The sequence below is a fragment of the Tamandua tetradactyla genome, chromosome 2 (assembly GCF_023851605.1).
Source record: "Tamandua tetradactyla isolate mTamTet1 chromosome 2, mTamTet1.pri, whole genome shotgun sequence".
In the NCBI taxonomy this organism is placed as follows: Eukaryota; Metazoa; Chordata; class Mammalia; order Pilosa; family Myrmecophagidae; genus Tamandua; species Tamandua tetradactyla.
Window position 1 is genome coordinate 207,029,345 of NC_135328.1, and position 24,964 is coordinate 207,054,308.

At 48.2% G+C, this 24,964-nt stretch overlaps 1 protein-coding gene across 4 annotated transcripts; it reads right to left on the reverse strand.

The window, feature by feature from the left end:
* Window positions 1–152: 152 nt before the first annotated feature.
* Window positions 153–24,924, reverse strand: SLC66A1 (solute carrier family 66 member 1). 4 transcript variants are annotated; one of them, XM_077151058.1, is made up of 8 exons: window positions 24,800–24,924; window positions 11,855–12,093; window positions 4,001–4,130; window positions 3,223–3,310; window positions 2,597–2,739; window positions 2,341–2,433; window positions 1,635–1,832; window positions 153–634 (listed from the first exon to the last, which is right to left on the reverse strand). In XM_077151058.1, the coding sequence occupies exons 2-8, from the start codon at window positions 12,016–12,018 to the stop codon at window positions 575–577; spliced, it is 876 nt and encodes a 291-aa protein (XP_077007173.1). In that variant the 5' UTR covers window positions 12,019–12,093; window positions 24,800–24,924; the 3' UTR covers window positions 153–574. The 4 variants fall into 4 exon arrangements, with proteins under 4 accessions (XP_077007173.1, XP_077007172.1, XP_077007171.1 ...); XM_077151056.1 differs by lacking the exon at window positions 153–634 and adding an exon at window positions 24,350–24,508 and having other exon boundaries at window positions 1,478–1,832; XM_077151055.1 differs by lacking the exon at window positions 153–634 and having other exon boundaries at window positions 1,479–1,832.
* Window positions 24,925–24,964: the final 40 nt, after the last annotated feature.

Below are 24,964 nucleotides of genomic sequence, written 5' to 3' on the forward strand. Positions count from 1 at the left end.
GCCTGCTCCCACGCAGCTCGCCCACATCTCAACCCTTTGGTTCCCCACCTGGCACTTGAAAAGTGAGGCCCAGACCCCCATCCACCATTGTTCCCCAGAACAGCCCAGATACCCAAAAGCCTCGGGGAAGGAGCCACAGAAAAAGGCCTTCCTGGGAGTTACCATTTACTGGGCTGTCTGCAGACAGCAGGACAGTCCTGGGTGCAGCAGGCTGCAGCTGTGACATCCCCATCCCCTCCAGGGCTGAGCAGGCAGAATGAGGTAGGTGGGCCAGGGAGGGGGGGCAACCACAGAGCTCCCAGCTGCAGCCCATTGGAGCTCCCAGGGCAGCTGCCTTAGACCTTGGGAGGTGGGAATCCTAAGACTTCCAAGGGGCCAGGCTGGGTCTTGGGGTCTTGCTGCTTCTGGGAAGCATCAGTCAGTCAGTCCCCAGAGTCCATGGCAGGAGGCAGTGGGGTCTTTCCCAGGTTTCCTCGAGCTACGATCCAGGCTCAGCAGCACCGAGACCTGCTCCACATCTTCCTGGGCGTGGCTCCCGAAGGTCACGGTCACCCTGGCTCAGCCTGGGAACCGGTCAGCTGGGGAGGAGGGGCTCGCGCTCTGAGGAGGGGGCCGCATTCCTGTATACCAGGAACTGTATGGAGATCTGGAGGGCAGAAGTTAAGGCCAAACCGGCAGCGACTGGGCTGGGCCTGCCTGGGGAGGCCGGGGTAGAAGGAAGGGTCACCAACAAGCTCCTTTAGCCAAACCCGACTCACCTCCCTCCCTCGAACAGCACCAAGTTCCTCTCTCGGGCAGCCTCCCCTGGCTCTGGCCCCAGAATCCTACCCTGCCCCCAGCCCACGGCCACCTGGGCTTTCACCAAGCAGCTGACACTATTTGGGGGTATCAGGGCTTAACCTTTTCTTGTATCCCTGGTTGCACCCAGCAGGGGGCTCCGCACGCACTGAAACAAAGGCCATGAAACCCAAATGCTGTGCGTGCTCAGTCATTCAGCCAACATCACCCGCACTCACTGGGTGCTGGATGGTGTGCTGGGGGGTTCTAGATCCCTCGTGTTATGCCATCGCCCCACTTTCCCAGTGAGACAGGGGCTATTAACTCCGTCTTGCAGGTGAAGACGTGGAAGTACAGAGAGCAAGTATTTACCCCACATCACCCAGTGACTGAGCATTGGAGACAGAATTTGAACTTGGGTCTTGCTGATGCTAACTCACAGGTATCTCCACACTCCAGCTCTCATTCCTATGGCCTGGATGGAATGAGTTTTTTGGGTTTTTTTCTTCTTTCTGTTCCTCAAAGCCTTTGCACGAGCTGTGTCTACTCTCTTTGCCTGCTTAACTGCTCCTCCTTCGGGCCACCGTGTAACGTCACTAGCGGAGGCCTCTGCCACCCTCTACCCCAGGCCCCACAGGCTCCACGCTCTGGCTGTGGTTCTCCTCTGCAGCACCTGGTGCCACCATAATGCAACAATTAGGTGATAATCACATGTGGCGTGTGCTTCCTGAGGGCAAGGCCGCTCAGCTCTTGCCCACTGCTGGACCCGGCACCTAGCAGGGTGCCTGGCACCCAGGAGCTGTGCCCCTGGAATGAAGGGATGAAGGGAGGAGAGCTGCACCGCCCGCCCCGCGCGCCTGGAAGGATATGATGGAGTCGAGCAGCAGCATGCCCAGGCTGCCCACGAGCCAGGGCAGGTGGTGCAGCAGGTAGCTGCCCTCGCTCTGGCCCACCTCGGGGTTTTTGAACAGCACGCTCAGCCCGTACAGCAGGTTCCCCAGCATCACCAGCGCGAACAGCGAGTAGGAGACGCCGTGGGTCGACTTCCGCAGAAACTGGGGGGTCAAGGAGTGCAGTCAGACACCTCCACCAGGGCTCCCGTCACGCAGAGTGTAACCGTCCGTGTGTCCGTCTGTTCCACACGCGGTGCATGCGCTGGGCCAATTCCATGCCGACCCTCGTCCCTGCTCCCAGACCTCCCCCAGGGCCCACCCGGGTCTGCAGGCGGCCGTGCTGCTCCAGGCCTGCACCCACGACACCCTGCCCTGTGCAGCCCTGTAGACTCTCACAGCCCTGCACGGTTCCCCCACCGTGAGGCCCCCCACCACCGGCCTCTGAGCTCAGCCCCTCACTCTCCCCTGAGCCGTCGATGGCAGCAGCATTGTGCCCATTTCCCAGAGGCAGAACCCGAGGCAGGGAGAGATGAACTCACCTGCCCAAGCTGACAGCGAGTGTGGGCCCAGGCCTTCTGAAGGAAAACTCCCAAGGGCCCGAGCTGCCAGGCTGGCTGTGACCCCCACCCCCCACCCCAGCCCCGCCACCCAGCCCCTGCTCCAGGCTTACGTTGGTGCGGATCTGCGGCAGCCGGGACAGCAGGTACAGCAGGCTGGAGATGGAGCCGATGACAAAGCCAATGATTTCCCGCTTGGTGAAGGGCTGACAGGCAGAAGGGGGAGCTCGGTGCCTAGCGGGGGCCCGAGGTGCAGGGGGGGATCCCAACCTCCCTCCTTGGGGGAAACCCCTCTGCCCCACGTCACACCCACATGGCCACACAGGGGAAGGCCCCCTCCTGACTCCAGCGTCATGGGCGTGCCCTCACCTTGCTCCCCGGCTCCACCGACAGCAGTGTCCGCCCCCGGAACCCCTCTCTTGGGGCGGCCACGGGGCCAGGGCTGCTCAGCAGGGTGGTGGTGAAAGCTGACCCCATCAGGAGCAGGAGCACAGAGTTGATGGGGGCGGACGCTGGATACGGGCGAGAGGGAAGCTGACGTCAGACGCGGGAGTGTGGCACACGCTGGGATCTGAATCCTGGCTGTGTGACCTTGGGCAAGTGACTAACCTCTTGGAGCTTCAACCCCCCCCCCATAAGATGGGTATGACACCAGTGCCCACCTCAGTGAGGGCAGTGGGGTCAGCAGGGGAGTCATCAAACAGAAATGCCATGAGACACAGCCTCTCCCCCCAGTGCCCCGGCCACGTCTGGTACCGCCCCTCCATCTGTCTTGTCCATCTCCCCTTCTGGACGGACCTCCCTGCAGTCTGGCCAGGGAGGTGTCACTGCCTCGATCCTGGCAGGGTAAGGCGCAGGCCCGCAGATGAGGCCAGGGAAGCCCCTGTCCCCAAGTCTGGCCTATCACCCAACCACAGGAAGTCTGCTTCCTCCCAAACGCCCGGCCCTCCCCGCTGCCACTGGGGCACCCACACAGAGGGGCCACCCGTGCTCACCCAGCAAGGTGCGTTTCTTGTACTTGTAATAAAAGTACAGCGTCAGGATCAGCAAGTCGGCCAGGACATAATACACCGCCGTGTAGGTCTGCAAGGGAGCAGCAGGGCAGGCATTGGCTGTGGGGCCACAGCAGGGGAGCGGGCAGCCCTCAGCCCCTGCCCAGCTGGGGGACCCTGGGCAAGTCGCTTCACCTCTCTGAGCCTCCGCTTCCTCTTCTGAAAAGGAGGGGATCCCAGTTCCTACCTGGCAGAATTAGAGATCACCCAGGGAGGTGTGGAAACAACAGCTAAGGTTACTTGTCGGGACAGAGCAGGGTTCCTTGGTGATGGGACACCTCCGGTTTGGCCTGTCAGTTAGCAGGTAAGACTCCATGGTCCCATTTGGGAAGTATATGGATTCCATGCTGCCATTCCCGGTTCGGCTCAGCCACAGGAGAATGACAGCACCTGGGCTTCCCGAGGGAAAACTTTCCTCCTCCAGGGCCCAGGATCGCAGCACCTCAGAGGTGGAAGAGACCCTAGGTGCCTTCTGGTTTGTTGTACTCATTTTTCAGATGGGGAAACTAAGGTTCCGAGAAGGGCAGCGACTTGCCCCACTGTTGCCCAGCATGGCAGAGCAGAGGGCTCTCTCCAGCAAGCGGCCTTCACGAGGTGGGACGGTGGGTCAGGAGGCCGGGGACTGAGCTAGCCAGAGGTCCTGGCCCTACTCCTTGCCCACTGCCTGGGCGCCCCCACCTTGACCAGGCTTGGCTGCCCCTCCCTGCCCAGGGACACCCACCTGCAGAGGCAGCTGGTTGGCGAGGAAGGAGCCGATGAGGTTGCAGGAGTCTCCGCCGAGCCAGCCCAGCAGGAACCACAGGGACAGGGCCTGGTGCATGTTGCCGGCCCTGCAGGCCTTGATGTACTGGCTGGGGGGAGACGTGTGCTCAGGGGCGCTGGGCTGCGCAGGCGGCTCAGAGGCCCGGGGCAGGCGTGGGCATGGGGCACAGGAGGGGACCACCGCAGGCAGGGGGGCAGGGGCGGTGGGCAGAGGGGACACTGCCGGGAGCCGATCCTTCCCAGAGGATGGGGAAGGACTTCTTTGCCCTGGGGGGACTTCTTTCTTTTTTAATGCAATTTTATTGCGATGTAGTCACGCACCATACAATCCATCCAAAGTATACAACCAGTGGCTCCCAGTATCATCACAGGGCTGTGCATTCATCACCACGATCAATTTTAGAATGTTTTCATTACTCCAAAGGAATAAAAAGAGAGAGAAAACCTAAAACATCCATACCCCTTATCCCCCATCACTGACCCCTAGCATTGGTGCGGCGCGTCTGTTACTGCGGATGAAAGAATATCACGGTATCACTGTTAACTACACGCCATAGTGTGCAGGTGCGTTTCCCCCTATACCCCTTTATTATTAACTCCTTGTGAGGGTTTCGTGTATTTGCCCTAGCTCACGGAAGAACTTTTTAATATTTGTACTGTTAATCACAGTCATTGTCCACCACAAGATTTACTGCGTTGAATGGCCCTTGGGGGGACTTTTACAGGGGAAGCCCTCACCACTTCGGAACTCTACAAACGTGCATCTTTCCGGAGAGATCCACGGAGTGACACATCCTGCTCTCCGAGCTCTCCCAGTAGGGACCCTGAAAAGCCCCTGAACGTGGGGTTTTGGGTCAGGCCCCGAGAACTGCTCCATAGGGACCCCGACTCTCTCCTCTGTGGGTGGGGTGGAGGGGCCGAAAGAAGGGGGGGATGGCAGTGGGCCCAGGGCCTGCAGGGTGTGTGGGGGTGCTCGGTGACTGATGCCACCCAAATCACAGCCTGGTCCTCTTCAGCGGGCAACAGCGGAAGGCTGCGGGGTGGCTTTCCCTTGGTGCGGGGCCCTCTCTGGACCGCTGGGAGGGGGACAGGCCAGAACTCAGGGTGGGGCCAATGCAGACGGTGGCACCGTCTTCATTCTGATTTCTTCCTGCGTATTAACTCATGTCACCCTGCCAAGCACCGTGGACATGGGTCTCTTCTGGGTGGACGTTGTGTCACCCAGCTCGCAGGTCCTGGAACCAGGATTCAAACCCAGGCCCTCAGCTCCATCCTGCTCGCAGCCGCTGCGCAGATCACCATTCCCTGTTCAAATTCCTTTTTAACCCTCTGCAGGCAGCACCCCATCCCACCGTCACCTACGCTAGAAACTAAGCAAGCTGGGTCCTTCCAACGGCAATCCTGCATCCACCGTCTCCTGTGCACCCACCTCCCAGTTTCCTAACCAATCCAGTGAGGACTCCTCCAGTCCATTCCACCTCCTGGGGACCTTTCTAAAACCCCGATCCTGCCCCAAACTTTCGGCGCCTCCCCCCGCTCTCTGACAAATACCCACTTCCTCTGAAGGGTCTCTGACAAGGCGCCTGGGTTCACCTCTCTCTGCCCACCCTAGCCCTCCCTGGCCTGGCAGCCCACCCAGGGGCGCCTCCCCTTCCTCCAAGCTCATCCAAGTCACCTGGACCTCTAAGCGCCTCTCCAGACCCCCTCCCCATCCCTGCTCACAGCAGCACTCCCACAGCCTCCCAGGGGGGTCTCCCTGCCACCTCTCCCTCCAGTCCTTCTTCCCTGCGACTAGGAATGTCTTTCAGAGGGTGCCAGAATGGGAGGTCTGCAAAGGCAACGATGGTGACTTACTTGCACCCCACATAGTAAGGTGCTGGAATAAAGCAATACAGTAAAAATGACAGGCCCCCAACTGGGGTGACAGGACAATTCAATGGAGAAGAAAGTCTTTTCAGCGAATGGTACAGGAACTCCTGGACATCTACAGGCAAAAGAATGAAGTTGGTACATGAGGTATCTAGAACAAGCAAATTCACAGGGACAGAAAGGAGATTAGCGATTACCAGGGGCGAGAGGAGGCAGAATAGGAGTTACCGCTTAACAGGTACAGAGCTCCTGTTGGGGGTGATGAAAATGTTTTGGAAGTGGGGGATGGAAGGATAGTTCAGTGGTAGGATTCTCACCTGCCATGCAGGAGACCTGGGTTCAGTTCCCGGCCCGTGAACTACCAAAAACATGGGATACTCACACGGAAGAAGAATGAAATGTGAACCCCCACCACAAACATACAAAATATAATATTGATAAAGTTTTAGGAATGGACAGTGGTGATGGTTCCATGACGTTGTGAATATAATAAACACCCCCTGAATTATATACTCACAAGTGGGTAAAACAGGAAGTCTTCTGTTACAAATATAAATTTTTTTAAATGAAGTCAGCACTAAGTTTAATTTTCAGAAACTTAAAACTTTCAGATGGCTCCTAGGCCAGATAAGCCCTGAAACCCAGTTACCAATCTCTCCAACAGCATCAACCAGTTGCATCCCCCTACCCTATCCTTCTCCAACAAGAAGTTAGAATGAGTATAATTCATATATCCCTAAAGACTGGGAGAAGGATCAAAGGAGAAGGAGGAATTGTAACAAATGAGTAAGACTACTGAATCACTATATTGATATTTCTTTTTAGTCTCCAGTGTTTTGGGGCTGCTAGAAGGAAAAATCTGAAATTGTGGAATTGTAACCCATATGATACTTTGAAATAGTTATATAACTTCTTGTTAAAATGTACTCTGAAAGGGCAGTGCGGTGGTGGCTCAGTAGGCAGAATTCTTGCCTGCCATGCCAGAGACCCAGGTTCAATTCCTGGTGCCTGCCCATGCAAAAAAAAAAAAAAAAGTACTTTGAAATGTATCACTTTTTTGTACACGTTACATTTCACAATAAAAAATGTTTAAAAAAATGAAGTTGGACCCCATCCTCACAACACAGACAAAAATAATTCAAAAATGAATCAAAGACCTAAATGGAAGAGCTAAATTTATAAAACTTCTAGAAGCAAAGATGGGCATAAATCTTTGTAACTTGGATTAGGCAATGGTATCTTAGACACTATAAGCAACAAAAGAAAAAATAGATAAATTGGATTTATTCAAAATTTTAAAACTTTTATGCCTCAAAAGACTTCAAGAAAGTGAAAAGTCAACCCACAGATGGGAAAATATATTTGAAAATCATATCTGATAAGGGACTAGTATCTAAAATATATAGAAACTATTATAAAACAATTGTTTTTAAATAATATAACTCAGTTTAAAAATAGACAGGGATCTGACTAGACATTTTCTCAAAGAAGATAATAAAATGGCCAATAAGCACATTAAATGACGATTATCATAATTAGCCATCAGGGAAATGCAAATCAAAACCACCTTGAGGTACCATTTCACACCCACTATAATTGCTAGAATCAGACAGACAGACAATTACAAACATTGATGGGGATGCAGAGAAATTGCAACCTCCATTCCAATGGTGAATGTAAAACGATGCAGCAACTTTGGCAGGTCCTCAAAAGGCCAAACAAAGAGTTACCATATGGCCCTGCAATCCCACTCTTAGGTATGCCCAGGAGAAATGAAAATATGTGTGTTGGTTTGAAACTGTTATGTAACCCCAGAAAAACCACGCTCTTTTAATCCAGTCTTGTGGATGCAGACCTATTGTGGATGGGACCTTTTAATTAGGTTGTTTCCATAGAGACGTGATCCTGTCCGTAAAGGTGGGTTTAATCCTTTACTGGAGCTCTTTAAGAGAGCTCAGGGAGAAAGAGAAAGCTAAGAAAGAAAATGCTCCAGGGAGAAGCAAGAAGGACCCACAGGAACTGAGAGGACTGTTTGAAACCAGAAGCGGGGAGAGAAGGACAGCAAATGTTACCATTTGCCTTCCCATGTGACAGAGGCACCCAGATGCCAACTGCCTTTCCTCTGAGAAGGTATCCTCTTTTTGATGTCTTAATTTGGACATTTTCATGGCCTTAGAATTGTAACTTAATAAATTCCCTTTGTAAAAAGCCGATCCATTTCTGGTGTATTACATTCTGGCAGCTTTAGCAAACTGAAACAGATTTGGGTACCAGAGAAATGGGGTGCTGCAATTTGCAAATACCAAAATGCTGGAAAGGGCTTTATAAATGGATAAGGGGAAGGTTCTGGAGGAATTGTGAGATGCTTGATAGAAAAGGCCTAGATTGCTTTGGAGAGACTATAGATAGAAAAGTGAACTCTAAAGATACTTTCAATAAGGCCTCAGACAGAAATGATGAATATGTCATTGCCAACTAAAAGAAAGGTGATCCTTGTTTTAAGATAATTTGAGATTATCTTGTGGCAGATAATTTGAGAAAACTGAGCCCTGGTGATGGATGGAAGGTAGAATTTGAAAGCAATGAACTTAGATATCTAGCTGAATTAATTTCCAAACTAAATGTGGAAAATGCAGCCTGGCTTCTTCTTGCAACTTACAGTAAAGTGTGAAAAGGAAAGGATAAACTGGGATTTGAACGTTGGGTACAAAGAAACCAGAAATTGATGGTCTGGAAAATTCTGAGCTTTTGGGAAATGAGTCCCCAGAGAATAGTGCTCCACGTGAGGATTTAACCAAACATGGAATCAGTTAGCTATTTCAGCACAATCCATGATTGGAAGTGGAGTTATCCAGAAAGGATTTGTGGAAAGTCCTGTTGTTTGATGGTTTTGACCCCTGTGCACTGCATGCCAAGCCAACAAATTTTCTGTGATATCTGTACAAACGGAACCACTGCCAATTGGGATTAAATGGAAAGAAAAAGGAAAAATTGAAGGACAAATGACTTACGAGGCAAAATCATGGAAACTCAGAGAGTGGACCTGCTAATCCATGTGGAAAGGGTGAATTTGCCCTGGAGGCAGAGGGTGGACCTTCTGCCTCAATGTTCAGGAAGAGTTTGGGTGCCTCAGACCTCAGAGTGGGTAAAGCACACTGGGGAGAAGATTGGGGGAGAGCCTGGTCCCTACACCACAGTTCTGAAGAGTTAAGCGTGTGCCCCAGAGATGGCAGAAAGTCCAGGGGCCACCCAGATGTTTGAGGAGGTGGGGCAGAGAGCAGATGGTCTCCCCAATGCTAAAACCCTCACCCCCATTTGGAGAGACCAGAGCTACTTCGTATGCCCTAGAAAATGGCGAGACTGCTGCTCTCCCAAACCCTGAAATAAAATGTCTTTCTACAAATAACACTCAGACTTTGAAATCTAATGGAGTTTGCTCTGCAGGTTTCTGGAATTGTTTGGGACCTCTCACCTAGTTTCCTTCTAATTTCTCCCCACAGCAATGGGAACATGTATCCTATGACTGTCCCTCCTTTGTATATTTGAAGCAGATAACCTGTTCTGAGTTTCACAAGTCCACAGACAGAGGAGAATTTTGCCTCAGGACAGACCATGCCTGTCGCTGATTTTGATGAGACTTGTTACTGGTTTTGACTTTGTATTGTATCTGTATTTTTAATGAAATGATTTAAGGCTTTTGTGACATTTTGTGGAATGAATGTATTTTGCATTTGGAAAGGATATGTCTTTGGGGGGTCCAGAGGATGGAATGTGCTGGTTTGAAACTGTTACGTACCCCAGAAAAGTCATGCTTTTTTAATCCAATCCTGTTGATGCAGACCTATTTTGGGTGGGACCTATTGATTAGGTTGTTTCCATGGAGATATGATCCTGCCCATAAAGATTGGTCTTAATCCTCTACTGGAGTCCTTTAAGAGAGCTCAGGGAGAGAGAGAAAGCTAAGAAAGAAAACGCCCCCAGGAGAAGCAAGAAGGACTCACAGGAAGTAAGAGAGCTCTTTGAAACCAGAAGCCAGGAGACATCGCCATGTGCCTTCATGTGACAGAGGAACCCCAGATGTCAGCTGCTTTTCCTCCGGGAAGGTATTCTCTTTTTGGTTCCTTAATTCGGACATTTTCACAGCCTTAAAAATTGAACTTGTAACTTAGTAAATCCTCTTCGTAGAAGCCAATCTGTTTCTAGTACATTGCATTCTGGCAGCTTTAGGAAACTGCAGCAATATGTCTGCACAAAAACTAGTACAGGAACATTCACCGCAGCATTATTCATAATAGTCCATAAATGGACACAATTCAAACGTCCATCAACTGATTAATGAATAAACACAATGTGGTATACGCATACAATGGACTATCATTCACGGAAGAAGCACTGACATATGCTACAATGTGGATGAACCCTGAAACATTCTGCTAAGTGAAAGAAGCCAGTCACTGAAGGACACATATTGTATGATTCCATTATATGAAATTTTCACCACAGGTAAATCTAGAGATAGAAAGTAGATTCATGCTGGGGCGGGGGGTGTTGAGAGGAAATGGGGAGTGAGTGCTAATGGGTATGAGGTTTCTGTATGGAGTGACAAAAATATTCCAGTTAACTGTTATGATGGTTACAAAACTCTAGATAAAATAAAAAACACTGAATTCTACACTTTATATGGACGAATTGTATGGTACGTAAATGATGTCTCAAGAAAGCTGTTAAAAAAAAAGTCAAAGTCAATGGCTCCCACGACCCTCCGGATAAAGAGCAAATTCCCTAACATGGAGAACCAGCCCTTTCCGATGGGCTCCGGGTGCCCTCCCCACCTCACATGCTCTGCTCACCTGACCCTCACGGGCTCTGCGGCTCTCCCCTTCTCTCACGCGCCTGCCTCTGCTGGTCCTTCTGCCTGGAACATCCCACACCCTGCCCCTTGCTTTCACCTCTGTACTTCCGTTCTACCCTATAGGTCTCAGCTCAGAGGGTGGCACCCAGGGGTCCTTTCTCTGACTGAGCTCTCCTCCTCACAAGAGGCGGCCCTCTTCTGTGGTCTCCAAGTGTCCCCACCAGCAGCTCTTTTGGGGACTGTGCACACCTTTGTACAGGCTCTGAGTGGGGTGCTTTGTAGATACTTCCTTGTGCCATCCACACGGCAACCCTGCCAGGTAGGGGACAATGGTCCCGTATTGCAGATGAGGATAGCAAGGCACAGAGCTGTGAGTGACTTGCCCAGGTCACAGCTGGTCAGAGGCAGAGCAGACTGTCTGGATCCAGAACCATACTCTTGACCTCTGTGTTGCTTCTCCCCCAACACCCCGGGATGCACTATTTTGTCTTCACTGCTTGTGTGTCTCACCAACAGCCTGGAAATACCTCGTGGTAGGGTGTTTCCGGGAGGCCATACTTACTGCATCCCAGCCACAGCCCCTCCCTGGCCCATCCCTTAGGAACTGTGCAACCTAGAGCAAATTACTTAACCTCTCTGGGTTTCAGTTTCCTCATCTGTAGAATGGGGTACAGGAATAGCATCTACTTCACAGGATTGATGTGATAATTAAATAAGGTAAAAATATATCAAGAGCTTAGAACAGAGCCTGGTACAGAGGAGGTACTCAACAAACAGCAGTGAATGCTACTGTCTTTATCACTTTAATCTCTGAATGCACACTGGTGAGCACAAAGCCTGGCCTTCGGTGGGTTCAGGGCAGGTCTATTCCAGGGCAGGCTGGAGGTCAGTGAGGGTAGGTGGAGAGGAGCACTCAGAGCCCTAGACTCTGGAGATGCCAGGAAGCCCCTCCTCCACACAGTACCTGGAACCAATGCCCACCCCCTCACCCCGGCCCTGCCCCGATCCTGTGCCCACCCCCACCCCCTGCCCTCCCCCCTGTCCAAACCCCCCAACACCCCCAACCCCTACCCCGGCCCCGGCGTTACTCACGGGAAGGTGGATGCAGCAAAACAGAAAATGGAGACCAAGCCCAGGCCCACGCTGGCCTCGTCCCAGCCATCCTGGGCACATTCGCCAAACACGTCCCATATCCACCGGTGGGAGCCATTGGGGCAGCTGGAGAAGTTGCCGGAGCGCAGTTTCTTCCAGACCATGGCTGCAGAGGGAGTCCCCAGCCCGGGAGGGCTACGTGGGAGGGGGCCACTGGAGCACAGCGGCAGACGGGAGATCTACGGAGAAGAAGGGGAGAGGGCTGCCGGTGCTGCTTACGGCCCACCCGGGCTGGTCACCTGGTGCTGACTGAGCCCCTGAACCAAGGAAGATAAAGACATGGTCCCCGCCCACGGGAACACAAGCAGCCTCCCAGGTACAGAGATCAAAGTGACCCGAGCCGACCATGCAGGCTGGAAGAGCGCCAGCCCTGTGCTCAAATCTCAGCTTTACTACTCGGAGACGCTGGCATTTTGGCAAGTGACTCAACCTCTCTGTGCACCAGTTCCCTGTAAATGGGGGTGGGGTTTGTAACAGTGTCTCCCTCGTAGAGCTGTGAGGGTTAAATGAGTTCATAAACATGGTACATGACACCGAGCTTTCAAATAACACCACCATTTGCTACAACCCTTGGACATTTAGGCATCTTCAATTTTTTGGTGAGGCAAGTGGAGAAGAGAGCCAGGTGTGCCTGGGATACAGCTCAGAGCAGCTGGGCGCTCAAGCCCATATTCTCCACCAAAGCAACAGTGCACATGGGGTGCAGGACACCTGCTGGCAAGGAGTTCAGGGCCACCTCCCCATTCTCAGTGCGGACAAAGCCAGGGCAGACAGGGAAGGCCCCTCCCCCTGCCTGGGACCCTGGACCTGAGCAGGGGCTGCTTGCAAGACGGTGCTAGAGAAGGGAGAGGAAGTGGGGCCAGACTGGAGCCACCTCGAGCCCCTGATGATAACTGTCACAGCCCCTGATGTCCGAGCTCTCTGCCAGCTGTATGCTGAGCCTCTTGCATGAATTAATGCATTGCCCGTGCAGCAACCAGGAACATGAGACCAGAGCAGGGAAATGACTTAGCAGGGCCATCCAGCCAGGCGGTAGTAGAGCCAGGAGCTGAATCCAGGACCATGACTCAGGCCCCTGCTCAGGGCCATCAGGCCACACTGTCCCTGCTGCTTCTGGCCCTGGGTGTGGCCCAAACGCCTATGGTCTGGCATGGCTGTCCAGCTTCTCACTGAGCTAGAAAGTGGGCTTCCCCTTTTCTCGCTGTGCTCAGAGGGGATTTCCTCACCCTGGCTGAGGTCTCCCCAGTCGCTTTCAGTTCCTGCTTGAGTCAGGAGGCCCCTCATAAGGCAATGCCCTGGCCAGGCCAAGTAACTGCTGAGCTTGCAGTGACCAGGGAGCGTCGGGGAGGGATGGAAAGCAAGTCAGCTTCTTTTCCTGGGAAGCTCTGGACTCAGCCCCAACGTAACTAGCCATGGGTGGAGAGGCCCTGGAGCTGGGGACAAGGGTGCTCTGCTCCCTGTGCCCAGCTCACTGCCGTATCTCCAGGGCCCGGCACAGGGCAGCTGGAAGCGTCTGCTGGTATCTTGGTGACCCACCGTGATGACAGCAGAACAGTTTACCTGCCACCCTGCCACCTACACCTGCAAAACCTTCCCAAATTAACATGCAGTTCCTGGACAAACAAGGTTCCTTTGCAATGCCAAAGCCATTTCAAAATAAATCCTTTGGTTCCCCAGCTACCCACCAATTGGGCTGCTTCCTCCACCTCCTCCTGGAGATTCTGAAAGGTGCTGTTGCAGAGCACCACATGTCAGCACACTGTCGGCCTCACAGCTCCCCAGTGAGCAGGCAATATCAGCCCCATTTCACAGATGAGGAACTGTGGCCCCCGAGAGATTAAAGTGACTAGAAAGGAGCTGTGAACCCAACTCTTCTTGAGACCAAATCTAACATCAAGTCATCCTCAACAGCAGCTCCAGGGCTTTCCCCAACCTTGGCCTAGAGGGGCAAGTGGGGTCAAGTTCTCTAGATTCTGTGTAAGACAGTTGTAAGCTTTTATGACTTAGCCCTGGGACAAGTAACCGGAGATCCCAATATGCAGCCTGCTGGGAAATGGCTGGTGTCCACCCCGTCTGAGGGAATGGATTCAGGCTTGTGCTTGGACCAGGCTGTCTGGGGCCAGACCCCAAGGCTGAGCAAGCCCAAAGCTGAGCCTGCCTGTAAAACCAGGACAGGTGCTCACTCCTTGGGGGCAAGATTAAATGCACATAAAACTCTTAGCCCAGTGCCTAAAAGAATAAATCCTGGCGATGTTTAATGAGAGCAAGCCCAGTATCTCAGCCACCCCAGGCCCCTCCTCATTCCCTCTTGTACCAGGTTAGGGAGGAAGTAAGGTGGACAGAGACCCAGAGATGGGGAGAGGGTGGGGTGCCCATGTCCTCTGACGGGGCCCAAGTGCAGCTCAGGGTCCAGGACACTCTGACACATATTGTTAAAAGAAATAAAATATAGTTACTTTGGCTAAGAGATCGAAAATGGAGTCGAGAGATCATTCTGGAGGTTACTCTTATGCAGGTCTCAGCCAGATATCACAAAGCCTCAAGCAACAATGTTCCTCAAAATCCCAAAGATATCCAGACCATAAAACAAATCACAGGATAAAGAACTCAGTTAACTATCTAACTTGAAGGACAATTAGAGTACTCCAGATATCCACCAACCACAAATAACTTGTCTAATCTTTTTCTCCTTTTAAAAACCCTTGCCTGATTTCCTAACATAACTTATGTGGACAGCTTAATTGAACACCATAAGTACATGGAACCTTGAGCATGGCATGAGATTTTGTTGGTTTGTCCAGAGTGATGCCCTGATAAATCCCAGAGTGATTTGAACAGTGAATAAAAAAGTATTTGCAAAGCCCCCTTCGGGGAATGGTGAGAAAGGGGGTAAGTTCAACTTTCCCAAGCAGAGAATTCTTGATATTCTCACAAGCAGTGTGGACAACCAAAGCTATAGGCTGATCCCACAATCTTGGAGTTTGTTCATATGAAACTTAACCCCACAAAGGATAGGTCAAGCCTACTTAAAATCAGGCCTAAGAGTCACCCCCAAGAGAACTTCTTTTGTTGCTCAGACGTGGTCTCTCTCGCCAGCCAATACAACAAGCAAACTCACCGCCCTCCCCCTGTCTACATGGGACATGACTCCCAGGGGTGTGGCCCTTCCTGGCAACGTGGAACAGAAATTGTAGAATGAGCTGAGACTCAGCATCAAGGGATTGAGAAAATCTTTTTGACCAAAAGGGGGAAGAGCGAAATAAAGCGTCAATGGCTGAGAGATTCCAGAGTCAAGAGGTTATCCTGGAGGTTATTCTTATGCATTAGATATCACCTTGTTAGTCAAGATATAGTGGAGAGGCTGGAGGGAACTGCCTGAAAATGTGGAGCTGTGTTCCAGTAGCCATGTTTCTTGAAGATGATTGTGACTGTGTGATTGTGAAAACCTTGTGTCTGATGCTTATCAAGAGATGAGTAGAACATATGGAATAAAAATAATAGGGGGAGCAAATGTTAAAATAAATTTAGTTTGAAATGTTAGTGATCAATGAAAGGGAGGGGTAAGGGGTATGGTGTGTATGAATTTTTCTCTGTTTTCTTTTTATTTCTTTTTCTGAACAGATGCAAATGTTCCAAGAAATGATGATGATGATGAATATGCAACTAGGTGATGATATTGTGACTTACTGATTACATATGTAGAACGGAATGATCACATGTTAAGAATGTTTGTGTTTCTTTCTTGTCATATATTTTTTTATTTCAAAATTAATAAAAAAAATTAAAACAAAAACAAAAAAACCTTGCCTAGAAATGCCAAGACTGAACATGACTTCGGCTGCAACCTGAATCTGTACTCCCCGAATTGCAACTCTAAGACCCCAAATAAATGTCTTTGGTGCCAGGCAGCTTAATTTGTTATTTCTAGGTTGCCATTACATGGTATCAGAAGTGGGATCTGAAGTGACCCCCTGACTCCAGAGCTGCCAGCTGGATTCGAGCATGGTGCAAGCAAGAGTTCCCTTGAGCTCTGTCATCTCCCCAATGAGCCCAGGGTCCCAGCCGTGAGGCCTCAGCGCTGAACCTCTCTCTTTGGGTGTCTTCCAGTAAAGGGCATTTTGAACCTTGGTTCTTTGGGGTGGGGCTTGTGGCAGAGTCCTTTTGTGTTTGCTCTTTTAATGCACTTAATGTCCTTGTCTAGTGAGTACTCAAATGGGAGTTTTAAATTTCCCACTTTGATAATGGGCTCTTTTCGGTGGAGGGCACCTCCCTAACAGTCAATCCCACCTCTGTTCTGACCGAGCAATCAAATAATTGATTATTTTGGTGGACACAGGATGGGCATTTAAATGCTATTAGAACAGCACCACCTCCTGATGAGAGGCCTCCGCGTCCGAGGAACAAGACTCCCAGAAAAGGATAAAGTGGTTCCAGCTGGGCTAGACCGACAGACACACGGTCACCCGCCACCTTTAAACAATTTCCGAGCAACGAGGGACACCTGGTCATAGATCAGACGACTAGCGCAGAGGCTGTGCATGGGTAAAACAAGCATCCCCTGAAAGGTACACTGTAAAGCATCACATTTGCCCAGAACCCAGACAATTCCACCCAAACTCAGGCCTTAGGATTGCTCACAAGCAGAACTGAAACAACAGGGCCCAGATGTACCTCCATCCAGCACGCCAGCTGGATTCTTCTGCAAAAATGATGGTCCTGCCTCATGCAAAATCTTACCCACTGGACCTGGCACTCTAGGGGAAATCTTAAATTATAATGGCCACACTGGGGATATTCTGATAGGCTAAACTGGAGTATCACTCAATCAGAAAATGGAGGCTCTAAAACTAAGCAACCTGCATAAGATATTTTAATTGGTACCTGGAAACTTCCAAAGGTATAACTAATTCTAAAACTGCCTCTCTTCAAGAAACCAGTACTAAATTAACAAAACTAACAAAATGAATTATCAAGCTTGAAAAATTATCCAGAATTCCTGACTTGGACTGTTCTAATCCTCCTTTAAACCCCTCCTATTCTAGTCTTCTAGGCCCTAGCTTAGTCTAACTCCCCTTCCACAGGGGTAAGATTTCCCAAATCCTACTGAAGATCCAGTAAGTGTTGCAAAAGAATTCAATCTTATCATTCAGATTTAGAAGCCTGGATACTCAGACTTAAAAAAAAAAAAAAAGATAGTTTACATGACTGAGGCCATGCCAAAATCCAGATAAACAATGCTAACTGGAGAAAGCCATTAACAACTTTTCAAAATGAAGAACTATTGATAAAATTGAAGCGTTTGCGCTAGATAAGAAACTGCATAGGGTCACACCTAAAGTTCCCCCCCAAACTACTAAATAGAAAAAAATCCAACAACATACCAAAAAACCCAACCAGGCCATATATGAATACTATAACAGGATCAAAAAAAACTTTAAACAATTCTCAGGTCTTGATCTCACGAACTCCAAAACCTGTACCCTACTCAATTTTACTTTTGTTAATGGCTGAGTTTCAAAAGAACTCAGCACCCCTCTAAAATGTAAACAATTAAATGAGGCCACCATGGAATCTCATGATTTAGTACATCTTACACATCAATTTTAAATAGCTGAGACAGAGAAAAAATCCTCGAAAGCTAAAATAGCAGGTAAATAAGCCCCACTGAGCCCCAAGTTTCCTGAGTTCAGGGCCCAGGCCTTGTAGTTACTGTTTAACAACCTGGACATTGGAAAAGAAGCTGCCCAGAGCTATTCGAAGACAGCCTAATGCTCTTGGACCTCTAGGGAAGCAAAGTGCCTTTCAATGGGACCGCGAGGGCTGCCCCCAGGAAACAGCAGAGGCTTTTCCAGTTACCCACGGCACATCTTTAGGCAAAATAGATGTGACAATTGAGAACAACTGGAAAGGAGGGCACACGGGCTCCGACAGCCACTAGAACCACCTTCTCTGAAATCTCACGGGGCCCTTGTTAACCCTCCTCCCCCAAGCATGGAAACAATTCAAACGATGGGAGTTGCCAACACACCCAAGAGGAATCTGGCTAAGTCCCTCTCGATTCCCTTTCTCTTAGGACCTTTAAGGCACTCTTCAACTTTCACTCGTCCCTCCACCACAGTTCACCTTCTGGGGAGAGATTTCCTTGGATTATTCCAAGCACACATCTTTCTCCCAAAACGGGGAAATTAATTTGGAACTCTTAGAAGCAGATTCAACAGAGAAGGGGAAGGTATTAACTCCCATACATATTCCTGTCCTTTTCATCAAAGAAAAAAATTTCAACCACCGCCCTCTTTCAGATACCATTCCAACCAAATTCTGGTCCGCCTCAGCTGCTGACATGGGTCTCATTCTTTCTACCGCACCCATCCTGCCCCCAGGCCCTCCTCGGAGCCTTTGGCCAAATCCAACGCATTCTAACTTTTCCTCCCTCCAAGAATAAACGTCAATGAAGAGGATTTTTAGGCCTCGCAGGATATTGTAAAAACTGGATTTCTAATTTTTGCTTTATAGCGCAGCCTTTATATACCTGATTTAAAGCTAAACAAATTGAACTTCTTATTTGGGATGAAACTAGTCAAACTTCCTTTAAGAAAATAAAGCACAGTTTGCTCAGCACTCCTGCTCTGGGACAACCTATTTACAAATGGCCCTTTTATCTCCTTGCCCATGGACGAGAAAGGAATGCCTGAGGTTTCCGTACACAAATGCATCGTGACCATAAACCTATAGGGTATTACAGCCAGCTCTGGATACCACAGCTGAGGGACTCCCCCACGCATGAGGTCCACGGCTATGACAGCAAAACTTTAGGATCAGCTGAAGAATTATGAGCTCTCCCTTAATAGCCGAAGTCTCTACCAGCAGATTAACTTCTTATGAAATTCTCTTACTTTCCCCTCTCAACGTCTCTCTTGTTCATCGTCACAGTTTTACTTACTACTATTTCTGATGAAATTCCTGACTGCATAGCTTTTTTTTTTAATATTTGTATTGTAAACAACAAACATACAAACATTCCTGACATACAAACATTCTTGACATGGTTACAATCGATGGCTCACAATATCATCATACAGTTGTGTATTCATCACCATGATCATTTTTTTGAACATCTGCATCTCTCCAACAAAAGAAAAAAACTCATACATGCCATACTCCATATCCTTCCCTCTCATGGACCACTAGTATTTCCATCTACCCGATTTATTTTAACCTTTATTTCCCCTATTATTTATTTTTTACTCATCTGTCCATACTGTAGATAAAAAGAGCATCAGACACAAGCTTTCACAATCACAGTCACATTGCAAAAGCTATATTATACAATCACTTTCAAGAGACTGCATAGCTTTAACTGACCAATAATTAATCCCTTGAATAAATTTACAAGAAACTCCAATTAATAATGCAGATGTTATCTGATACATGGATGGTTCCCACCTTAAAGATAACTCAGAAATCTATCCTGTTGGATTTGCTATTACTTCTAAACATGAAACAACAGAAGCAAATTCTTTACCTAACCGTAGGTCAGCACAGCAAGATGAAAGTCTTGCCTTCAAAATAGCTGTACACTTGCAGAAGGAAAAACAGCAAATATATACACTGATAGTTGGTATGCTTTTGGGTTGGTTCATGATCTGAGGATGTTATGGAAACAAAAGTTCTTTAATGTCCAATGGAGGAAAAACTAAAAGTTGAAGAAAAAAAAACTTATGTTATGGAACTGCTAGATGCCACACTGTTACAAAACACCTTGCTATCATTAAAATTCCTGGTTATTCTCAGGAGAATAAGAAAGCAGAGGCAACCACCTGGCAAATATGGTTGCAAATGCAGTGACAAATTCTAGTCCTATTCCTGTTTCTACAATGACTTATGAAACAAATAAGTCTGTCAGAAACAAAAAACTTTACTGCTTGAGGTTCAACAAAATGCTCCTCCTCAGGAGATTAAAAAAAAAAAAAAGGCAAAATGTTGGCTGCTTTTATATATCTCCAATTAAATCATGGTGTAGCCCTAAAGGTAAACCAGGCATCCCTACTTGCCTCCAGGAAACTGTTTTCGAAATTATTTATATGTCTCACTGGAATATGATAGAATAGTAAACTAAGGAAAGCAAAATTGCAGAAAGTATCCCCTAAAATAATTATGAAAGTATATCATAATTCTTTAATTTGTCCCAAGCATAATCTGGGACAAATAGCTCTGAAACAGTTTCACTTACCTACTAGACCTTTACAAATGTAGCATTTGGATTTTATTCAATTACCCCATCCCAAGACTATAAATGTGTTTTAATAATGATTTGTGTGTACTCCCCTTGGGTTGTTCCCTATAGACAAGCTATAGTTGCTACCTTCACGAGGGTATTATTAGAAAAAATAAAATCCAAATTGGGGAATACCCTTGGAACTTCATAGCAATGGATGAATTCACTTTTCCACACAAATTATGAAAGCAACATGCAAAATAAGGACTATTTTGCAAAATTTTCATTGTGTCTATCACCCCCCAATTCTCAGGCTTAATAGAAAGAACAAATGATATCATTAAAGCTCAACTAACTGGCCATCCCGGAGACCCAAGTTCGATTCCCAGAGCCTGCCCATGCAAAAAAACAAAAACAAAAACAAACAAACAAACAAAAAACCGGAACTCAATTAGCTTCCCAGTGCCTGCCCCTGTAAAAAAAAAAAACTCAATTAGCTAAATTCATGGAATCCCCCATTTGACTACAGCCAAAAGCCTTACCTATAGCTTTATTAAATGTAAAATCTGCTCCTTTTGGAAAATATGTTATCACTATTTAAGATTATAACAGGGAGACCTATGAAAATAAACTCTGGAATATATGAGCCCTGCCTCATAAAAGGAAATATGCTAATCTACAGTTAGGAACTAAAAAAAAATAATAATAAAAATAAAGAAAAATGAAACATAAATAGAACAATCCTTTTTAGAACACTGTCTCAGGAGATGGAAACACTCGGACCATAACCTTCAGTCTGGCAGTTCTGTATATTGGAAAAAACACCTCCATAAAGGTGCACTAAAACCATGCTGGAAAGGACCCTACAAAGTACTTTTAACTACCCATGTGCACCTAAATTAGAAGGTATTGATTCTTGGATTCATATCTCTAATTTAAAGAAAGGTCCCAGCCCTGCCTGGAAATCCATTCCTACTGGAGACCTAAAGTTCAAAATTACCAAGGATCAGAATTAGATGGCATCTGATGTAAACAGCTAGCTACCCAAACCCAAGGCCAGGCCTGTGATACTTACTGGTGCTCTTGGGCTAAATAAATGCTTGTTACCTTGCAGCTTAATTTGTTATTTATTTATCTATTGGTTGAGAGTTGTATCAGAGGTAGAGGTCATCTCTCCTTTTATCTACCTTATCAACAGACGAGCAAAACATATGGAATAAAAATAAATAATGGGGGAACAAATGTTAAAATAAATTTAGTAGATTGAAATGCTAATGATCAATGAAAGGGAGGGGTAAGGGGTATGGTATGTATGAATTTTTTTCTGTTGTCTTTTTATTCTTTTTTCTGAATTGATGCAAATGTTCTAAGAAATGATCATGATGATGAATATGCAACTATGTGATGATATTGGGAATTACTGATTGTTCTAGTTTGCTAGCTGCCGGAATGCAATATAGCAGAATCGGAATGGCTTTTAAAAAGTGGAATTTAATAAGTCGCTAGTTTATAGTTCTAAGGCCAAGAAAATGTTCAATTAAAACAAGTCTACAGAAATGTCCAATCAAAGGCATCCAGGGAAAGATCCCTTGGTTCAAGAAGGCCAACACGTTTAACGGTTCTCTCTCAGCTGGAAGGGCACGTGGCGAACATGGCGTCGTCGCTGGCTTTCTCGTGGCTCTACCAAAAAAGACTCTTTCCAAAATGTTTCCTCTTTTAAAGGATTCCAGTAAACAACACCACCTTCAGTGGGTGGAGACACACCTCCATGGAACTCATCTAATCAAGTTACCACCCACAATTGCGTGGGTCACATCTCCATGGAAACAATCAATGTGCTCCCACCCAGCAATATCGAATGAGGATTAAAGGGCATGGCTTTTCTGGGGTCCACCACAGATTCAGACCCGCACACTGATCATATATGTAGAACGAATGATCACATGCTAAGAATGTTTTTGTTTGTTGTTGTATTTAAAAAAAAAAAAAAGTAGAGGGTTTCTGATGTGAATGCTAACCCAAGAACCAGAACCAGACCTGATTTTCATCAGATTGAAATGAACTCAATAACGCAGCTATAATCTTCATTATTATTCTTTTAGCTCTCTTATTCACATTTTTATTCTTCCCTCACCCCTTCTTTGTACCCCACCCATCTCTGTTCCTTCTGCAAAGAATCTCTTCCTTTTAAACTCCTCATTCTCATACTTACCCTCTCTTCTTGGTCCTTTGCCATTCATCATCCCTTTTCCCAACCGTCCAAAAAGCTGCTGACCAACGCAATCTATCAAATTGCTGGTCTGTACCAATTTAAACTCCATGGAAGGGCCACAATTATTGACTGCGCCCATAGGCATTTGTTTAACTGGCCACATCTTAGATCTTGGGGAAACTATTTTCCGAACATATTTCAAACCTTACTAATCATAATTATTTTATACTCACTACAATGCCTCATTTGTAGTCTCATCTTCAAAATAACAGCTGAAACTGAGCCAAACCCTTGATCATGAAGCTTGCACTTATAAAACATATCTCTGTAATGGTGCAGCTAAGTCTAATTATAATGAATGCCTAAGAGTTGGCCCCTGAAAACCAACTTGTTGTTCAAAGGTCCCCCCCATACACACACACAAATACTCCTCTCTAACAAACTCTACAAATAAATTCATTCCCTCTCCCCAACGTGGAACATGACTCCCAGGGATGAGCCTCCCTGGCACTAAGGGGTTAGTACCAAATGTTAGTTAGGGATACTTTCAGAGAAAGATCTCGATTAAAAGGGGAAACAGTAAAACAAATATATCACCAACTGCCAAAGTATACAAAGCTTCAAGTAATAATGTTCTTCAAAATCCCAAGGACATCAGGACCAAAATCAAACCACAAGATAAAGAACTCAGTTAACTATTTACCTGAAGGACAATTAGAGTACTCCAAATATCCACCAACCACAAACAACTTGTGTAATCTTCTTCTCCTTTAAAAGCCCTTGTCAATTCAGGACTCGATTTGGGTTGCTATCTGAATCTGTGAACTTTGAATTGCAATTCTAAGGCCTGAAATAAACGCCTGTTACCTTGTAGCTTAATTTTTTATTTATCTATCGGTTGAGAGTTGTATCAAAGGTTGACCTCCTCATCAGGAGGGATGACAAGGACTACACGCAGTGGTTCTTGGAATCACAGGGGAGTATGTTCGAAATTTAGAGTTGGTGGGTCTGGGCTGAAGCTCAAGGACCCTGAGTTTAAGAAGCTTCCCTCAGTTGATTCTGGGGTGTGGTGACACACTTAGAGAAATCTCCTGGCCATGCCCAAGTTCCTCTCCTGATCTTAAACTAAGTCAGGAGGGGAGGCCACTTCCCCTACACCCCCAACCTGATTCTCCCTTAAAACTGATCAGGTCCCTGCCTGAAAGGGCTTCTCTCCTCTGTGATGCTCCTTTGTCTATAGGATCCAGTCCAAATTCCTTGAGGCAAGGCCCTCAGGCAGGGACCTCAGGCCTCCAGGCTTCCTTCTGCATCTACTGGACAGAGTCCTTCTCCATCCCAAGACCCAGTTCTAAATTACCCTATCAAAGAGGCCTTTTAGGAGCTGCTGGACAAGCCCTCCTAATCCTTCCCCTCCCTTCATCCACGCAACCTAAAGAATGCTTATCACAGTCCTCAGCAACCACTGCTCTTAAATCAATCCTCTCCCCTAATCCTAGATGCAAACTTCTTATTTGCAGGGTCTAGACACACTAGCTGCCCAGTAAAGTTTCACGAAGCTATGAATGAATGTATGACCCAGTTGAATCAGATCTAGTCCTTTGAGCGGGCGGTGGAGGGAAAGCACTCAGGAACAGACCGGCCTGATGCCTACAAGCTCCAAGCTCCTGGGCAAGTGACTGAGCCTCTGGGTTCTAATCTGTCTTCTGGGGTGAAATCAAGAATTCAAAGAGATAATTCAGGCCAAGTCTTTATTGGTGCCTGGCACAGGGTAAGTGCTCAATAATAATAAGCTGGCTGTTACTCTGTTCTCACTGTGGCCCTGCCAGGGTCCCTGGCACACAGTAGCCTTCAGAAAGGGTTGAATGCACAAGACCTGCTGAACCAGATCAGTTCTCACACTTCCAACCCAGGTCACTCCAGCCTCCCCGTGTACACACTTGGAAACTTCTCCTAGGCACTGGGTGGGGAGGGGGCAATCTGGGACCCTTCCCTGGAGAGCTGGGCATACCTGGAGAGAAGGAGGGTCCTTGCCAGGGGATACCACCCAATCCCGATCTCGGGGTCCTCAGCCACGGCTCCCTCCTGACTCAGCCCAGCGTGGCCGCCTGTTTGGCCGGGATAATGACAGGGCTGTCCTAGGATCAACGCTGGGTCCCCGCCGGCCTGCCTAGGGGGAAACAAAGCCGTCGCAGGTGAAGGGGTCCATCGCCCCCCACCAGGAAGTGGAAAGTGGACCAAGGCGCCAATCCTTGGCCTGGAAGGTCTGAGAGTCCCTGCTGGCAGTCCCTGGGATGGGGGCGCCGGGAAAACGGGTCCCCTAGTCCGAGGGCCTTTCCCCAGGATCGCGCGCCAGAAGGAAGAGAAAAGAGGCCGTGTGCGCTGGAAAGACGTAGCAAGGAAACCCCAGGAGTCGGGACCCCAGCCTTGGGATCTGCCCCCAGCCCCCAATCTAACTTACCACGTCAAGAACCACCGCAAGGGCCCGGCTTCTACATTCAGGGCCCGGCTTCTACATTCAGGCCCCACTGGCTGGGTCAGCTGACCCGAGCCACCGCCACCAGCCCGGGAGCCACCTCCCCGGGCTCCGCCTCTCACGCCGCGCACTTGGCAGACGGTCCCTGGA